The sequence below is a fragment of the Pyrus communis genome, chromosome 13 (genome assembly GCF_041283825.1).
Source record: "Pyrus communis isolate YQ-2024b chromosome 13, ASM4128382v1, whole genome shotgun sequence".
NCBI classification, from domain to species: domain Eukaryota; kingdom Viridiplantae; phylum Streptophyta; class Magnoliopsida; order Rosales; family Rosaceae; genus Pyrus; species Pyrus communis.
Genome location: NC_142577.1, coordinates 9588980 through 9607538, shown reverse-complemented (window position 1 = coordinate 9607538; position 18559 = coordinate 9588980). Strand labels below are relative to the sequence as shown.

The 18559-nt window shown below is 37.8% G+C and overlaps 1 protein-coding gene and 1 long non-coding RNA gene across 2 annotated transcripts; one reads left to right on the top strand and one right to left on the bottom strand.

Moving 5' to 3' along the window:
• Positions 1-1236: 1236 nt before the first annotated feature.
• On the bottom strand, positions 1237-10189 carry LOC137736859 (cyclic nucleotide-gated ion channel 17). The gene is made up of 7 exons (XM_068476160.2): positions 9942-10189; positions 8482-9046; positions 7421-7633; positions 7009-7298; positions 3591-3702; positions 2723-2959; positions 1237-2309 (listed from the first exon to the last, which is right to left on the bottom strand). Exons 1-7 carry the CDS (start codon positions 9968-9970, stop codon positions 1587-1589), a joined length of 2169 nt encoding a protein of 722 aa, XP_068332261.2. The 5' UTR covers positions 9971-10189; the 3' UTR covers positions 1237-1586.
• Positions 10190-16796: 6607 nt separating this feature from the next.
• Positions 16797-17593, top strand: LOC148691734 (uncharacterized). The gene is made up of 3 exons (XR_015955347.1): positions 16797-17143; positions 17227-17386; positions 17491-17593. It is a non-coding gene; the product is annotated as an uncharacterized LOC148691734 (long non-coding RNA).
• Positions 17594-18559: the final 966 nt, after the last annotated feature.

Genomic DNA, 18559 nt, shown 5'->3' with positions numbered 1-18559 from the left:
ACTCAAAGTTTTCAAGTTATTTCATTAGTTTTCCTTTTATTAAAATTATAGTAGTATTTTCAGAATTGCATTGGTTGAATTTTCTATTTAAACTTAAAGAACTCAATTGTGTAATGAGGTTTTGGAATTGTACCGATATTACGTCTCATTTAATTGACCATAATCCTTTGTTAAATTAATGATACGACACCTAAGAAGAGTGATGATGTTGTAAATATTGATATGTTTCTAGGTCTGGTAGAATGACTTACATGGAATGGGTTTACTGATATCGTGACATCACATCCTAATAATACAATGTTATATGTAAGTTGCTTTTCTAAATGACATTGTATTATTAAATCAGGATGCCATGTAGGGATGTATCCGTTCCATACAAGTTAATATTGCCACATGGAAGTCACTTGCATCATTGCGATCAAACTATGTGACTGGTTGAGGCGAATCGAAGCTCTATGATGGCTAGTTTTCGTTCATATGATTACTACTGTTAAGTGACAACATAGACAAGTATTAAAGCGAGTTTTCACTCACATCACCTAAGGAGCTTTATATCCTCAATTTGACTCCTTTAAGCCAGCAAATTTGGGGTTAAACTTGACCAAAAATAGTCGATTTAGGTATTAAGAGCTCCATAAATGACGTCTCAGTGAAAACTAACTTCAATATTTCTCCACATCACCACTTTAATGCTTCATGACACTATCAATTAACGCTGGCGACTTAATGAATGGTCAATTTTTAAAACTAGTAGTTATTTGGAATGTTTTTATAATCAATTTGGAGTCACCCCTCAAAATTAGGTTGTTATTCGGGCTTAATGGTTTTTTCCTTTTTTTTTTTTTTTTTTTTTACTTATTATTTTTTTTTAAGGAGAGATTTAGAACATTAACCCTTAAATTGGCCCATTTTAAACTTTGAACCCTGAACATAAAATTGCGTGTTGACCCCTAAATGTGTCATAATATCTAGTGGCAGTCATTTTGGGTTAAATCGTTGGAACTTCCATCCAAAATAAATGTAAGGGGACGAGTAAGCGACAGGAGTTCTAATGGAGTTATCCAAAAAAGATCTTTACTTCCCAATATGACAAATAAAGAACAACGCTATCAAATTTTTAGTCCAGCAACCAAAGTTTCAATTCAACTAAAATTCAGGCCCCCATATCCTTTTGTTGGGTGGTTGATTTGAATGGTTATATTTCTAAGCTCCGTAAAATTGGCTGCAAGTTTTGAATGACTGCAAACAACGACGTCTTCCATTCAGTCTTGCTCCGGTTGAGCTCACAAACAAAGATTAGATAAATATACAGTTATTTCTTATACATTCGATGTACCACGAGACAATAAAGTCCAACTTCTCCAACATCCAAAGCTCCAAAAATCACCTCAATTAGTCGATTATGAGGACATGATTCGGATGCCAATGATATCTAGCATCGCAATCAGCAGGGATTTGTGTAAAACCTGAAATATGCAGTCCCGCAAACTGAGATGATTATCTTGTACATGAATGTGTTTTACTTCACCCTTGTCCGAAAAAGCATAGCTATCTTCGCACCCATAAACCTACTATAAGAAAACCTACTAATCTTCTGGCTCAGTGGAAAAGTCCGGTTCTTCAGGTTTTCGTAATTTTGGCATCTCGTCTTTGAGCTTCTGAGCTCCCCTCCTTGTGTTTGCTGCAAATCTTGAAGCCAGTACTGTGACCCTAAGATTCATTTTTGCCTGGGAAGAGGGATTCGAAACAACAGAAAGATCTTCTTCCTCTTGCTCAGTCTCATAAGCCACTTTCTCATCCAAAGCAAATGATTCCCTTGTGCTCAGATCTTTTGTCGTCATTCTTCTCTTGTGGCGGCGCCAAGCAGCCTGTATGAAGCAGGCCGCCCATGTTCTCCAATGGTGAGAGTAAAACCGAAATGTGTGCTGCAGCTTCTTGCTGTGCAGGCGTCTGAATTGGTTAGCCACAAATTTGAGATCTTCAGCTCGTAATGCAAAAGCTTCAACTTCACTAAGTGCTTTAACTGTTCGTGTTGAAGAAGGCAAGTTAGCAGTGGATTTTGGGAGCAAAGCCCATGCGAGCAGCTCCTCACCACAGAAGTCTCCAGGTCTTAATGTGATTGAGTTGAAGAATCCAGTCCGCCCTCCATTTGTCGTAGAACTATCCAGAGTCCCTCTTATAATGAAAAGCATTTCTGTCACCGGGTCACCTTCTCGGACTATGTAAGTACCCCCCGTGCTTAGGGAGGACACCAAACGCTCACATATTGCATCGAGAAGCTGATCATCCATCTGTGAGAAGAAAGGGACCTGACGAAATGAGAAAGGAAAATGGGTTAATTCTTATTTCCATCTTATTTCAAAGCATATGAATCATCAGAGCTCTTATATCAGTTATTTGGTCAAAATATATGACATTGTAAGCGGTTACACTACATTAGGATTGAGTTCCCAAGTGTAGCAAACACATGCACTTTGAGACATTCTCAACGGCATCATATTAATCTTTGATGCCTGTCTAATGTGTTACACTTTCAACCTATATCCTAATTCAGCATACAATGGGAACTGGAGCCTTCAGACACCATCAGACGCAGGCTCCAGTTGTTTTACTACAAAGACCCTTTTTTTTTCCCTAATAGTTGCTAGGCATGCATATATGATATTAACTGAATGAGATTGCCTTCAAGCGCAAAATTATAAATACTTGGGAAGAACCGTACTCTTCGAACAAGATCTAAGCATAGGTGGCGTTGAATATCACGACGAAGATCAGCAGGTAAGCCACGAAGGATGGCTTCTTCATCAACTCCTCTAGTTGCCAGCCATTTGTACTGAACAAAGCGTCGAACACGCCGTCTCAAATCTTCAGGCAGTTGACGATGCTTCATCCATTCCTCTGTGTCTCTTCTCTTAAGCCTCCACTCCTCAAGCCTCACAGTGATTGATTGGAGATAGGTCTACAATATAAAGATAAGGCTTTTTAGCCAAAATAGTCTGAGATTTGCATAACTCCTCACTGTGGTCCTTGAGATTTGAAACCAATTCAAGTGGTCCCTTAGATTGTCCACCACTAATCATTTTGGCCTTCCGTGAATAGTTATGTTAAATAAAGAATATAATGACAAAACTACCCTAAATTTAATAAACAATAGGCCAAAATGATTTGACAAAACTTGAGGGTATTTTTGTCATTTTATCCTATAGATTTCAAATCTCAAGGACCAAAATGAAGAATTATGCAAATCTCAGAGATCATTTTGGATAAAAAGCCTAAACATAATCCCAATGTCTAATGTATCAATTCAACAAGCATCAACGATCATTTAAAATAGTAAGCCGATATAATTGAATCACAAATTTAACTAAATGTAATTACTAGTCCAAGGCATGTCCCCAACGAAGAAAGTTACCATTGTAGATAATATTCTATAAATGAAACTTTGTGGGGGGAATTAATTAATAAGTTTCTCCCAAACGTCACTTGGTATTTAATGACAAAAAATTGATGAAGAAACATTCCAGACTTCAAGCAGCAGAAAAGTAATACTAAAAGCAAGTAATGATGGCAAGAAGCGTTTCTATAGTTACCTGCATATTCCCGATTAAGTGGGCAAATAATACAAGGCCAACAATGGCAATGAGAATGGCAAATGACGTTTCCCCAATAAAAGTACTTGTTGACAAATTCTGCCCATAGGAACTGAGACAATAAGAATGCCACAATATGAATCAACAATTTTCAACAGCTATAAAAAATGTAAAATTATCAAATGCCACTTTATCTGAAACAAAAACAAAATATATATGTATGTATGTATGTATGTATGTATGTATGTAAAAGACTTCCATTTCTTATAGAAACTGTTCTGTCAAATTATATGCATGTAATATATGTTCAACAACCTAACGTTCACACTCTGGCAGTCAAGCCATTATCCTTGTTAGTCAATAAGCATAAAACCAATCAACCATTAATAACCTGTAAATTTTGAAGTGATTAGTATGACCCCTCTACATAAGGTGCAGGTTTATTCCACCAAAAGGGAAGCACTGGTTTAAAATCCAAGGGCAAAACCATATTCAAGCCATTCTAAAGTTCATCTAAGATTCAGTTTCACAGAATTTCAATAAACGTTAACTGAGTACTACAGAGAATCACATTGATAATATTCATTCTCTTTTCATTTTTTTCTAATGCATGCCTTGGCAAATGATTCTTTCTAGATGGCAAGCTACAAAAAATCATTGGTGGTCAAAGCATATTAAGTATATCTCCAACGTGGAAACCCATCTTGTGATTGTCTATCTAAAATCAGATGGGAGGGTTAAAATTTACATTAGACAACATACATAGACGAATGAAGAAATTTAGTTTTGGGAAAAAATAGGATAAGAACTATACATTTCCACTAAGACCTTGTCATACTTTAACCAAATTATTAGAACTTTATTGACTGAATAAGTTGTTTCATAGTGTTGAGAACAACACAATCTGCCTTCAGTTTGTTACAGTTATGCACAGATGCTCCATATGAAGCCCAAGACTGCACAGTAGACCGATGAAAACATAGTTCTAAAAGCTACAATAGACTGGCTGATTGAACCGGGTTAACCGGAACCAGCTTTGATTTACCACAGAAACCATAGTACTATGACAAGAATCACAGAAGAGATGCAAGATGACCAACGACATCATAGTTCTGAAAACCACACAAAACTGGCTGATTGAACCAGGTTAACCGGGAACCAGCTGTCTGCTGGTTCGATTTGCCACCAAAACCCTTTGAAGCAGTTCATCCAGCTACATCTAAACACAACTAAACACAAATCAGATACTATAAAAACCAATTGAATTTCTGAAAGTCTGACATTTGGAAAAAAAAAAAAACAAGGCGACAGATGTTGCACATGCAGGCTTTGGTAGGATACTCTAAATCCCTAAACAATCAACCCTCTAAATAAATGGGATCAAAGTTGAAAAAAATTCAGCGTAAGTGAGATTTTCTTCACGTTCATTTAACTAAGAACGGATGCCCTGCAGAAAAAATCTCACTATACATACATACATACATACACATCTATAGAGTATGATGGTGATAACGACTAAAGTCGGAGGATAGATGATAACTGAAGAAGTTAGATGATGGCTAAATCCTGAAATTAGTTGAAGAAGAGATGCAGGGTAATAATTTCGAGGTAACTGTAGATGACTAATTACAGCATTTAACACACACACAAACACCCCACATTACACGTATTATCTTATTATTGTATGTCAGGTCGTATCCTATATCTGTATGCATGAACAGTAGGGTAAAGCCATCAAACCAACCAGTTCAGCCATGAAATTATGGACTCATCGTGGATGTTTGCAAGCGTTGTTTTGTAGTTTAAAATATAAGGAAAGGTACTACTGAGGCACTATCATCTCTGTTATCCCATTCCTACAAATTTTTGTACTAATACTTTATGCCTCGTAATCAGTACAAAGTATTAAGTCATGAAGTTTACAGTTTTACATCTTTTCAATTTTCATTTGTTGAAGAGCATATACTATCCATCTAGCGCTATAATTTTCTTATGGTTGTATTTACTGTATAATATTTAAATAAAGGGTCGGTTGCAGCTCGGTACCTTATGTTTCACCTCATATTGCATGCTTATCCATATGGTTTAATCAACGATCCCTTCAGTCGTACTTTTACAAACCAAATTTTCATCAATGAGGACCCACTGTAAGTCTTCAAACACCAAAAGACCCCCTAACCACCCCTTCCCGGTGACACAAAAGTAAACACAAACAATCTCCATCCTGACCAACCCCGTCTTCTACCCAAACCACCAGGTCCACCACTACCCATGCTGAAAGCATCCCACCCCAACCTCAATGGCCCACTCCCTCTCTTTCCCACGTATGTCACAAGACCACTTAATGGATTTCCTGACAGTCAGACTAACAGACAGTTCACAATGGCAATACTCCAAAAGAATATTGAATAAACTGTCAAATTCAAGACCACAGCTATCAACACGCAATTGAAGTAAACCACAGGGTACTAAACTATAACTGGAACTTCAGCATACATGCTGTTAAATAAAGTTATTATGTCATTGGTTAAGCCTGAACCCTCCCTGTTCCAGTACAATAACCAGTCCAGTTTTCATAACGTTGGATGAGACTACAAGATGTGAGCCTGAAGCTTTGTAATAGATTAGTCAACCTAACACACAGTTAAGCCTCAAGCCATCAACCGTTCTTGATCCATGGGTCATTGTAATCAACAACTTCTGCACTTTCCTCTGCCATTAACTAATACTCTTTGACTATGCCACTATCCCAAAAAGATTTATCACACACTGCTATAAACAACACATATAACAGATTCACAATCCATCTTATGTGGGCACAGCCCACTGCCTCTCTCTTTTTAAACATTAAAAACATTTTTGCACACAGTGCATAAATGTTTATGCAATTATTTATTAGTGGCATGATTTAGTTTCCGCTTTTTAATTTGAGTACCATCATTACTTAAATAATTTACTACTAAATTAAACATAGTGTTAGACATTGGGTATAGAACCAACTAATACAGTTGATCCTCATTTATATTGGCATAGTAATCATTATAGGTGGCGCTGGATTTTATCCTACTGCAGGTCATATAAGGGAATTTGGCACCTAAACTGGTATTTTATGAAGTAAAAACTGGTCCACAGACTTAAATAATATTTCAAAGTTCGGCCAGTGAAAAACCAAAAACTCTTTTAAAAAAGCAACAGGAAACCAACACTGATAAGTAGTAAGTAATCAACCATAGCCACGATAGTTCTTAGTGAATAAAAATAACAACCACTGGTAATAGAAGAAGCCTTTGCTGATTTTAGTTTGCAATAATAACATAGCATCTAAATCTTCATGACATCTTAAATTTCTAACTTTGTTTTTGTTGATTTTAATATTTTATTCATACCTTTCTACCTTAAAAAGGAAAAAACATCATACCTTAGTTGTTGCAAGCCCCACCATAAACAATAGAAGTACTTCGTGATGAAGTTTGAGGAAACAACATTTTTTGTTACTGCGCTTTCGAATATGCCATATTTGAAATTGTCGTTTGCAGGATTACAATTCTCAAACACATTTGTACTACTCGCCCAACCTTTTCTGCTAAGATTGTCACAATCTAGATAAGAAAGCGAACATTTTGTGGTGTTCAGTTCCTTTTTACAAAATGACTTCCAGCATGAGGTATATCGGTCAATTGATAGTAAATACCATGCTGCCCCTAACACCTGTAACGACAAATGAGGTAATAGATTAGCTCCTGTTCTGGAACTCAGCGAGGAGGGAGGGAGGGAGGGAGGGGGTGGAATAAAGATTTAATAGGAAGACAAAAGCAAACAAAGATACATACATGGCTGGCCAGCATGTACAATAGAAGATTATATGCAGCCCCTGCCCAGGCAGTCTTTGTGACCACTCCAGTTGCTTTGATTATTTGCAAACTTAACGGAAAAATAAGATATAATCTGGGGACATATTGGATCAGAACAATTAGTGCAAGAGCATTGTTGTTCTGATCCGTTTGGGCACTTCTTGTTGCAGGGATAATAAACCAGATGACTATCTGCACAAAATTTTATATCAGCTATACTTCCACCTTTCTCACCCAAAAAACTTTACATAATCCATGAACCTAGCATTTCAGATTTAGGGTCAGTCTCATGTTAATGAATCTAGGATTTCCTCTAAAGAGTCTGTATAGTGTTTAATAACTAAGTATTTTAACCAGATTTCGCAGTCTGCCTTTCCAGTGAAGATTGCCAAAACCTCACCATCAGACAAAGGGGTGCTTTGAAACAACATGAAATAAGCACAGGTTTTGGTTGGGTGTAATCATGATCAAGTGGAAATTGTGTCAACCAATTTAACATGAACAATAAGCATTTTTGTATCGAGCCAACTAACCTAACTCAAACACAACGAGAACTGACATGTTTAGTAATCTCCTATTGATAAGTTCAATAATTGTGTCTTGTTGACACAATTGTAACCTATAAAACAAGACATAATTATGAAGTTTAAAGTAAAATTGACAATGTAAAACAAAACATATCCGTCAAAGAAAAACTAACTTTGATCAAATCAGGCTGATCTCTATTGCTATAGCCATTTGCATTACCTGTTTAATACTACCCTCACAAATAAGCAACAATTCATACACATTTTCTTTGCGTACTCTTATTCAGATTGATATTGGATACGTGAGAGGCTTATTTGCTGGCCGTCATCACTCCAGTAAACTTTAGAGTAGCATTCAGTTAATCTAGCTCTTTTACATATTTTCTCTTTAATATTAGATGGATACAATAATTTTCTTTCACTCATTCCCTGATGCACATAACTTAAACAGAAATGGGAAGTAGGTTAGAAAATCTACAATGTCAAGAATCAGTAATACTCCAAAAAAAATACCTGAGGGAGGGGCAATGTGGCTATGAGATCAATGAAGAAGTCTGATCTAATATACCTCTGCGCAATCTTCTTTGGGTCCATGACAAGTTCACCCCTCCCAAAAACGCGAGAGCTTGGCGCAACATAAGCTGTCCTAAACTTTATCATTACATGCAACATATAAAAGATATCCGCAATAGTCCTGAAACAAGTCACAACAATTCGCAACCTCAAGTCTGTCTTCACACAATACGTGTTTGCATCCCCTCCCAGCATGGGCAAGTAAAAATACAAGGGGTCAACAAAAAGTGCCACCAAGCACGAGACAATGAAAACCCGATTCCATTGCAACATGATCTCACTACCCGGGTCAAGTATTCTCTTTCGCCAAGGTTCATGGTCTTCTGGAAACACCTTCGAATGGCCAATGCTGAAAGTTTCAACAAACCTATTTCTTCCCCCCACTAGTCCAGTGTCAGATTTAAGCAATGAACATGACTTATATGCAGACGATGACTTTTCAAGCTGAGATGGTTCAGCTCTTCGCCATAAAGATTCTTTATGCCGTTTTTTATCAGAATAAAACCTAAATCACATTAAAGGTGAGCAGAGTATTAAAGAGTGTCCCGAAGCTTAGATTAAGTAAGGTTGTCTTAAAAGTTAATTATAATTCATGTTTCTCATATTAAACTTAAGGAACTTGATGATAATACCCCACAAATTAGATGCATAAAATAAAAGGATGTCTTATTAAGCAAATGAACAAAACTGTAAACAATAAAATAAAGGAAAAATTGCACAAACACCAACTGGACTATTAGGGCTGTGTGTAAAATCAACCCAAACTAAAAATCTTGCCAGTTTACCAACCAGACTCACGTTTTAATGTGAATGTCCAGCCTCCATTTGTTTTCATCAAGAGTTCAGTTTGGGTGGTATTTGTGCAGACCCTCCAGGTGCTATTTGTCAAATGCAAGCCCTAATCAATTACACAAATTGGCTGAGGTAGGCCGTAGGCTCCAACCAGACGGAATTCGTTTGTACGTTCCCAATCAATTGAAAACATTCAATTTTTCATATTTCCTCTAGAAACAAACAGATTCCCAGAAAAAATTACTAAACAAGTTCAAAGTTGTATGGATTTATCGAAGGGTAAGACAAGAAGCCTATTAAAGTATATGGTTAACTGAGAAGAGCATAGTTTTCAATGGTCCAATCCCAATCAGAATAAAAACAAGTAAATCATTTCAGATATTTTTCATCACATTTTCTCACTATCCAAACAAGCACTGAAAGAAGAAAGAGGGAAATGAAAATTGGGGTTCCTAGAAAAACTGTGCTTCTGACATATTTTCCCATGCCTCGTCCCACCTATTTCTCAACCTCAATAATTCTCATTCACTTTCTGAGCAACGAAACAGACAGAAAAAACTAAATAGAGAAATAATTTATTAAAAAAGGAAACTTTGTGGGCAATTCACCTGACAAGCCTTTCCTTCCTCAATTCCATGGCAAGAAGAAGAAAGCTGAATCCAAATCCTTGGGCTCAAATCCCTTTCACAGCATCTCCCCTACAATTTGAGGGATATTTTCTGTCTCAGTGTGTTGCAAATCTGAGGTCAGAATAGCAGACCAGAGAGAAAGAGACGTAGGTGAACTGAGCAGACGAGAGAGAGAGTGACAGTGGGTTTGGTGAAAATACAAAGAATTTTGATAGATTTATAAATTCATGAAATTATATGGTTTTTAATTGATTTATAGCGATTCTAAATAAAATTTTGGACACAAACAAACACACAAAAATAACTTTCTTTGGCTTTTTCAAAACACTTTTTTTCGATTTTTTTCAAATTTTCGGATTTTTACTTCAAAACACACCAAAACAGCTTAAAACGCACTAAAAACACTTAAAAACAGTGAGAAACAACATTAGAAGTGATAGGTGATAGAATCCCACGAATTTTGCATAAAAACACTTGTTTACCCCCCACACTTAAATCAAACATTGTCCTCAATGTTTCACACAAAGACTCACATAACAGCAAACAAATAATAAACAACTACGCATGATAAAATAAACAGCAAGGAGAAGGGTTTAGAAACGCAAATATGGGTTTGCAGTGGAAGTTCCATCTTCTCCTCGTCGAATACATGGGTTACCTCCCAAGAAGCGCTTGCTTTAACGTCTTCTAGCCGGACGATACCTCCGTTTAATCTTCCATAAGGCTCACGGCATGGAGGGGTTTGTCCTCCACGGCATGCTTCTCAAAGTGCTCATAGTATGGCTCAATGAATGGGAGGGGATAGTGATCCTCCCTGATTGTGGTGTTTTGGTTCCTAAAGTCCATGTAAATGCTCCCACCACCTTGAAATCGATTGGGTACCTGCACTAAAGAAGGTAACAACCTATTAGTTGAAATAGGAATTGGAATTGGGGTTGGAGACTTACAAACATATTGTGATGGAGGCTCGAAAGTGGCAACCCTATCAATAATGTCACTATGGCTACTCTCGACCAGATTGGATGGTTTTAGGGCAACCACTCTAATTCCCTCTTCAATGGTGGTTCTTGATGCATCTTTCTTGATAGGTGTGGATTGTTCCTGCCCTATATCCTTATGCACATCAATGGCAAAACAAGAACGAACATCATTAGGCTTTTTAATAGTCATAAACATTGAATTTAATTATATCACCACCGAACTCCATTGTTAATACTCCCTTGGCCACATCAATCTTTGTTTGAGCTGTTTTCATGAATGGTCTTCCAAGTAGGAGTGGCAAGGGTGGAGAATGAACCGAGTCTTCCATTCCAAGTACATAAAAATCAGCCGGAAAGATTAAATGATTGACCTGCACTAAAACATCTTCCAAAACACCCTTTGGATAAGCATTAGATCTATCGGCCAATTGAATAATCACACCATCATTTTTTAACTCACCTAGGTTCATAGATGCATAAATTGAGTAAGGCATGACATTAATAGATGCACCTAAGTCTAGCATGGCATGTTCAAAACGATTATCGCCAATAACACAAGGAATTGTAAAACTACCTGGATCTTTGCACTTAGGGGGCATTTTACATTGCAAGATGGCTGAGACATTTTCACTTACCTTTACAACCTCTTTGTTTGAAATTCTCTTCCTAGTAGTGCAAAGTTCTTTTAGAAACTTAGCATACCTTGGAACTTGCTTAATTGCATCCAAAAGTGGTATATTGACTTGTACTTTTCTAAATGTCTCTAAAATGTCCTTTTCAGCCTCCTCCTTCTTCGATTGCATGAATCTACGAGGAAAGGGTGCATTTGGAGGAATAACATTAGAAATAAATGAATTTGGAACCTCCTTACCCTTGGAAGCTGAATGGGGTTATTTGGGTGGCTGCAGCATGGGTGGTGCTACCCTTGCCGTGGCTTGCTCTTGCTCCTCCTCCTCCAATTGCAACTTTTCGTCCTCCGTTGGGGCTGATTTAGAGGGTTGTGAGGCCGTTCCAACTTGTTTGCCACTTCTCAAGGTGATAGCCTTAGCGGTTTCAAAACCTCCTTTTGGATTAATGATGGTCGAGCTAGGCAACTTGCCTTGCTCTCTGAATTGGCCCATGAACTTCGCAATCTGCCCTACTTGCTTTTCTAATTCATCAACCTTTTTGTCCCTATTTTGCATTCCCTGCGCCATAGAAGTTAGTAATTGAAAATTTTGATCATTATCTATGGACGAACCTGATTTGGGTTGTGTAGGTTGTGCTTGGGGCGGTGTGGGTGCATACGGCCTTTGGTAGAATCCCGGAGGTTGCTGCCTAAATGTGCTTTGTTGTTGGGGTTGTTGTGGCTCCTCCATTTGAAATTTGGATGATCTCTCCAATCGGGATTGTATGTGTTAAAGAAAGGATCACTCCTTGGTTGGTTTTGGCTCCCATAACCCATGGCATTGGTAGATTCCCACCCTCCGTTCTCAATCAATTGAGGGCACTTGTCCGTGAGATGTCCATTCATAGAGCACACGCCACAAACAGCCACACTTTGTACCTTTGGTATTTCAACCACCTACAAAAGAAGAGAAGTAAGATTAGCCATTTGATTTTGAAGTTCGGAAATAGCACTTACCTCATTAACTTGTTGCTGTTGTGGTATGTCTCTTTGGCCAATGCCTTCGTATTGTTGAGCATTCAAAGCTCGGTTGGCAATGAGAGTCTTGGCGGCCATAGGTGCTTTGTATACTAAAGCTCCACCTGCTGAGGCGTCTAGCATTTGACGTTCAATTAGTAGAAGCCCTTCGTAGAAATATTGAAGAAGAAGCTCCTCCTTCATTTGGTGCTGTGGACATGAAGCAACAAGGGTTTTAAAACATTCATAATAAGTTGGGAATGATTCACCTTGATTTTGCTGAATGCCACTGATCCTTTTACGTAAAAGAATGACTCGAGAAGTTGGGAAAAACTTCCCCAAAAAAGCCCTTTTCATACTCTCCCATGATGTGACAGTTTCGGGGGCTAGTTCATACAACCAATCTTTAGCCTTTTCCAAGAGAGAAAAGGGAAAAGCCTTCATCTTCAAAATGCTCCCATCAACATTCACCGGGGTCATACTTGAGCAAACAACCTCGAACTCCTTCAAGTGTTTATTAGGATATTCCATGGATAACCCGTGGAACTTAGGAATATGATGCAATAAACTAGACTTGAGTTCGAACTCGTCAATCTTGTATGGGGCTACCCTTGGATATTGAATGCATAGAGGCATGGCATTATCCAATCCCGAAGCGAAAATTGGTTCTCACTTGACTCGAAACACTTGAAAACACAATCTAAAACATATTCTAACTATTTAGACACTCTAAAACAAATGGGGATTTGGTTTTGGACGAAAATAAACAAAACAAAACAAGAAATTAAACTAGGCAGATTTGGACGAATTTGATGGAATTAAGTGGATGATGGGCTAGCTAGGAGGTTTTTTCTCCACACATGGCACACTTGCATACAAAACAATCTCCAGTTGCTTATTCAATGAATCATGAACCTCAACACCCCAAGTTAATTAGGTACGCTTAAATTAACTCTCAGATTTCCCTTAGGTCATTGAATTGAATGAAATTAGCGCATTGCAATCAAATTATTCCTCAAAAGTTCTCTATATGAAAGCGCATAATAGAAAAACAATCAAAGATCATTAGGTTTTATGGAAATCATAAGTGTTGACGAGGCATTCGTAACTATGAAAGCGCATGATACTTATGCCAAGAATTTACTTAACATGATTGTGACCAACAATCTTAACTACTCATGAATATAAGTTCCCAACGATTAGATGAAGTTTCCTTATACTCTAGCATTAGATTTATGCATGTAAATTAAGTGTGCACCCTCAATTCATATACACAAACAAGTTTCCTTGTAACCATATGATCTCATCTATACCATTTTTAGGACGTGAAGCCATTGGAAAACCCGAGAACCATAACCTTCAATTTGAGGTACTGTTCATGCACACGTAAATGTGAAGTTTTTGGAAGATTCTAAGCCTATAGGAAGCTTTAGAACACTCTCACGAAGCTCGGACAAGAAAAACGAGGTGTTTTGGACGTCAGGAAGTCAAGTTGGCAAGTTTGAAATTTTGGCCAGATTATTGAGGGTTCTCCAACGAGATCCCGTGGATTTTAGGGCCTGAAATTGGTAAGAATGTGTTCTTCTCATCCTAAGCTTCATTTTGGTGAAAATTTCATGAATTTTGGTTGAAAATCGAGTGAGATATGAAGCTTTGAATATTTTTTCAGTTTTCGACGACGGCAACAGCGGCCGGTGGTTCACCGGAGAAGAAAAGAGAATATTCCGTCAAACTTGACCGAATATTCCTAACGGCAGTTAATGGCGTCAGGTTATTTTTAACGGAATATTCCTTACGGCGTTAACTTTTCTGTTAGGCGTGCCAGACACGTGACTGTGCGTCTGCCTACGCCTTGGGCGGCGAGTGGGTGATCAAAAAATTTTTCTAAAAATATGGGGATGTTTGTGGTGTTGAGTAGATCACGTTGGTATATTCAAAAACCTCATTTGAGCAATGTATGAGAAGTTATTAGCTAGTTTCGTTTATATGCTTTAAATTAACGTTTATATAGTTGTTTCGCATATAGGTGAAACCTATCCTCAGGACGAGCATAGTCAATCGAGGCTTGGGGGCTACGACCCTTCCATATACCACTGAGTGGGCTTTTGGTTTTCTGTATATACCTATATACTTGAGATATTTCCTAGAAAATCGATTTAAATGAAATTATGTTTGAAATGCCATGCCTATTGATTTATGCTTAGATTATGAATTTGTATGATATGTGCATATTGTGATATGACGCGGTGGACGCTCAGGTAAGTACCAGGTGAGTTGTAGATTGTTTATGTGAATTGATGAATATGTGAGATGTGTTGAGAGCTCATAAACCTTCACCCTGGTGTTAGCGCTCCTACTCGTGGTTGGGGCACAATCGTTCACGTGATGTTCACTTTCCGCACCATACGCTCATCTTGGATCCAAGTTAGGTGCACAATTCTATCGTACAGACCACTATAGGTGGTTCTGACTCGTAGGTGACTCGTGATTATTCGCACAGTCTTCACGTGATTGTAGCACTTGACCGTATTTATTTATACCCAGTCCTGTCGTACAGATCACTTTAGGTGGTTCCGACTCATGTGCAGGTATATTTGTTGAGATGTGGATTTGAGCCTTACAGGTTACGTTAGGTGACTCCGGCTAGATGGATGAGCTCTAGATTCAGCCATATAAGTCACGTTAAGTGACTTCGACAGATATATCATTTGCATTGATTTATATCACCTGGCTTACATATTTTTATGCTGAGATATTTGACATGGCATATTTGTGAATTTTGCTATTCTGCGCATGGTTATGGTATATGTATTCTATTTTCTGGGAAATTATACAGGTTTTACGGCAAGGGGTTACTATTCTTTGGTAATTGAAATGGTTTTGAAAAGCTTTGTTTTTGCCCACTCGCACTTTCTGTTTGCGCCCCTACAGGTTCTAGTTAGGAGTGTTTTTTGGTGGCTTGCGAGGAATCCACGGTAGCTATGACAGATTATCACCATTGTAGGATTACCTTTGGTGTTGTATAATTAGTATTTGTCCTGGTGGACTGCACTTAGGCTACTTATGCTCTAATTGTGAATTCACACTTATTTCGTCTTGCACCTTAACTTATCTTGTGTTGTAGTTAGTTTGGTTTTTGATTATTCGCATTTCTTATATTATTATTGCTTCTGCACTGTGCACATGGCTACGTCACCTTCACGTGACGACCAGCACGCCTTGATTTTGGTCGGGGTGTGTCACGCTTTGTAATGTAATTCAACGATCTAAATCGTCTATATTTTTGTGTTTTCTCAAAGATCATGTATACTAACAATCACCCAAGTCGGAAACCATATAAGCATTGGTTTAAGGGTTTAGGTTTTTTTGTAGAATCGTATTCGTCCATTTTTTTTCACTACAAATGAATGTGTTAATGGTTTTGGATTTTGTTTAATTTTTTTGCAAGGATGATCCATGAATGATGTTCCAAAAGATAAACGGTTTGTATCATTAACAAAATATTTTGAAATGGCCCTCATCCCATATATTTTAACGGTTCGGTTCGTATCGACAAGAAAGATGTGAGAAGCAGGATATACTGTAATCTAACGTTGTGGTGTGTGGGATCCAATAAAAAAATGTGTGTGTGTTCTATTATACTATTGTACCAACCACCTGCATTCATTAAAGAACATTCACTTGACATACATAAGGGAATCAAGGTTTGGAACCCCTTTTCTATTCTTATAAGAAAATCTGAGCACCTGCCAAATTGGTAAGGCAGACGTGTAACAACCCGTCCCTAATTTTACGATTTTAGTAATTTTAAAAGAGTGAATTGAAAAAAATGCCCCTAAGTGACGAGACTGTTGATTTTCGTTGACCATCATTTCGTGATGCCCGTGAGCTATTATTTTACTGTATTCTTGAACTGCTTGATGGCACAAATGCGTAGGTGCAAAGGGAACTAAATTCGAAGTTACGATGAAGATTTTATGGAAATATGAACGTGTGGGTACTTTAATAATTTTGTATTTTTGAATTTTGGTCCTTGATTATTTTAATATTTTTCTGGTGGGATATTTTAATAATTTTCTGGCCCATTGGGCCCACTCCTGCACCAAACTCTCATCTCCTCTCTTGACATGTATCACTCATCCCTAAAATTATTCATATTCCTCTCTCTTTTCTTGTGACGACCCGTCCCGAAATAACATTTTCATATGTGTGAAGTGTGTTTAATTACCCTAAATCTTTTTTTTAAAGTTGGATGAAAGAGGCGTTTCGGCCGTTTATGATGATTAAGAATGATTAAGTTTCACTGTGCACACACGGATTGCACAGGAAACCTTACCTTTTCTTTTCTTTTCTTTTCCGTGATTTCCTCTCATCTGTCCCTCACTCTCTCTTTTTCCCTCAGCTCCTTCAAACTCACTCAACACTCATCTCTCCCGTCAAGCTCAAGCTCTCATTCTCTTTCTCTCTCAAAAACCCACGGCCAAAACAACAAGTTCATCAAAACTTCACAGATCGACGAAACAAAAATCACCATCTTCTTCGTTTCGACGATACGAGTCCAACCATACCAATTTCAGGTAAGAACTATAACGTTTTCACGTCGAAAATATGAACTCCGGTTTAGGTACTATTCATCAACTTTTTATTGGTTGATTTTTAGGACTTTTCAAGCTTATAGGAAGCTTCTTGAGGTCCTAAGGAGGCTTGGAGTAGTTCGTTGGAAGTGTTTGGACGTAAGAACACGGAGAACGACAAGTTCAAAGTTTGGCCGGAGCTTTCGGGGCTTTTTCTGGTGAATCCACGCCGAGTTAGGGGTCAAGGTAGGTATGGATGTGTTCGTCTCGTCAATACCTTCATTTTGATATAAAGTACGTCGAAAATGGTTAAGAAATGAAGAAGTTATGACACTTTGAAGTTTACCCAGAAATTCCGGCAAAACACCCACATCCAGCGAAACCAGTCCGGCGACGCGAGGAAGAAGACGCGCGCGTGGGCAGAGCATAGAAGTGGCGCGTGAGGGCGCGTGAATTGAGCAACGTATGAGAAAGTTATTGACGAATGTTTGTGTATGTGCGTTTAAATGATGTTTTATAATTATTTTTGTATAGGTGAAAATTATACAGACGAAGAACGTAACCAATCCAGGCGAGGAGGTTACGAACCGGCTACTTATCAGTGAGTGGGCAGTTATTTTTCAGTATATATATACGTATACTTGACGTATTTCCCAGAAAACGTATTTTAAAAGAAATACGATTTAAGTAACTTATCATGTATGCATCATATTTTAGAATGTGCATTACTATAATTATGTATATTGTTGCATGGTGCTGAGAAGGCCCAGGTAAGTTACATGTGAGTACATATGATTGAAATACATTTGAAATACGTATAAAATATGTATAATATACATTTGAAATACGTACGAAATATAGTTGATATACGTATGAAATGTGATTGAGATATGTTTGAGATACAATTGTGATACGATTGAGTTATGATTGAAGTATAATTGTGATATGATTGAGATGTGATTGGAATATGATGAATTATACGATTGAGATATGATGGAGATATGATGAATTATATGATTGAGATGTGATTGAAAGCTCATTTACTTGCACATGTATATAAGTGCTCCCGCCCAGAGATAGGGGCATAGCCTTCACGTGTATGTTCACCTCCCGCACCGCATGCTCGCCTTGGATCCAAGTTAGGTGCACAGCCTGTCGTATAGACCACTTATGTGGGTTCGACTTGTAGGTGACCCGCGATTTATCGCACAGCTTCACGTGATTGTAGCACTAGAGCATACTATGTTGTATACGATGATGAATTGCAGACCATGTGAGGTGGTATTGATTGTGTGCAGGTTATACATATATATACATGATGAGATGAGATGATTATGAGCTATATATGCAGCCAAGGGCTGAGTTGATTATGATGATAGAGTATGAATTATGTTTATAGCCGAGCGTTGAATTGATTAT

What these genes read in the sequence shown, in the direction of transcription:
- LOC137736859 (XM_068476160.2), bottom strand. Translation starts at nt 9,970, where the DNA reads ATGGAATTGAGGAAGGAAAGGCTTGTCAG. An exon ending in AGGAAGGAAAGGCTTGTCAG is followed by an intron (nt 9,047 to 9,941) that starts GTGAATTGCCCA and finishes AATGTGATTTAG; the next exon opens with GTTTTATTCTGATAAAAAAC. An exon ending in TGGGGCTTGCAACAACTAAG is followed by an intron (nt 3,703 to 7,008) that starts GTATGATGTTTT and finishes TTATTGTCTCAG; the next exon opens with TTCCTATGGGCAGAATTTGT.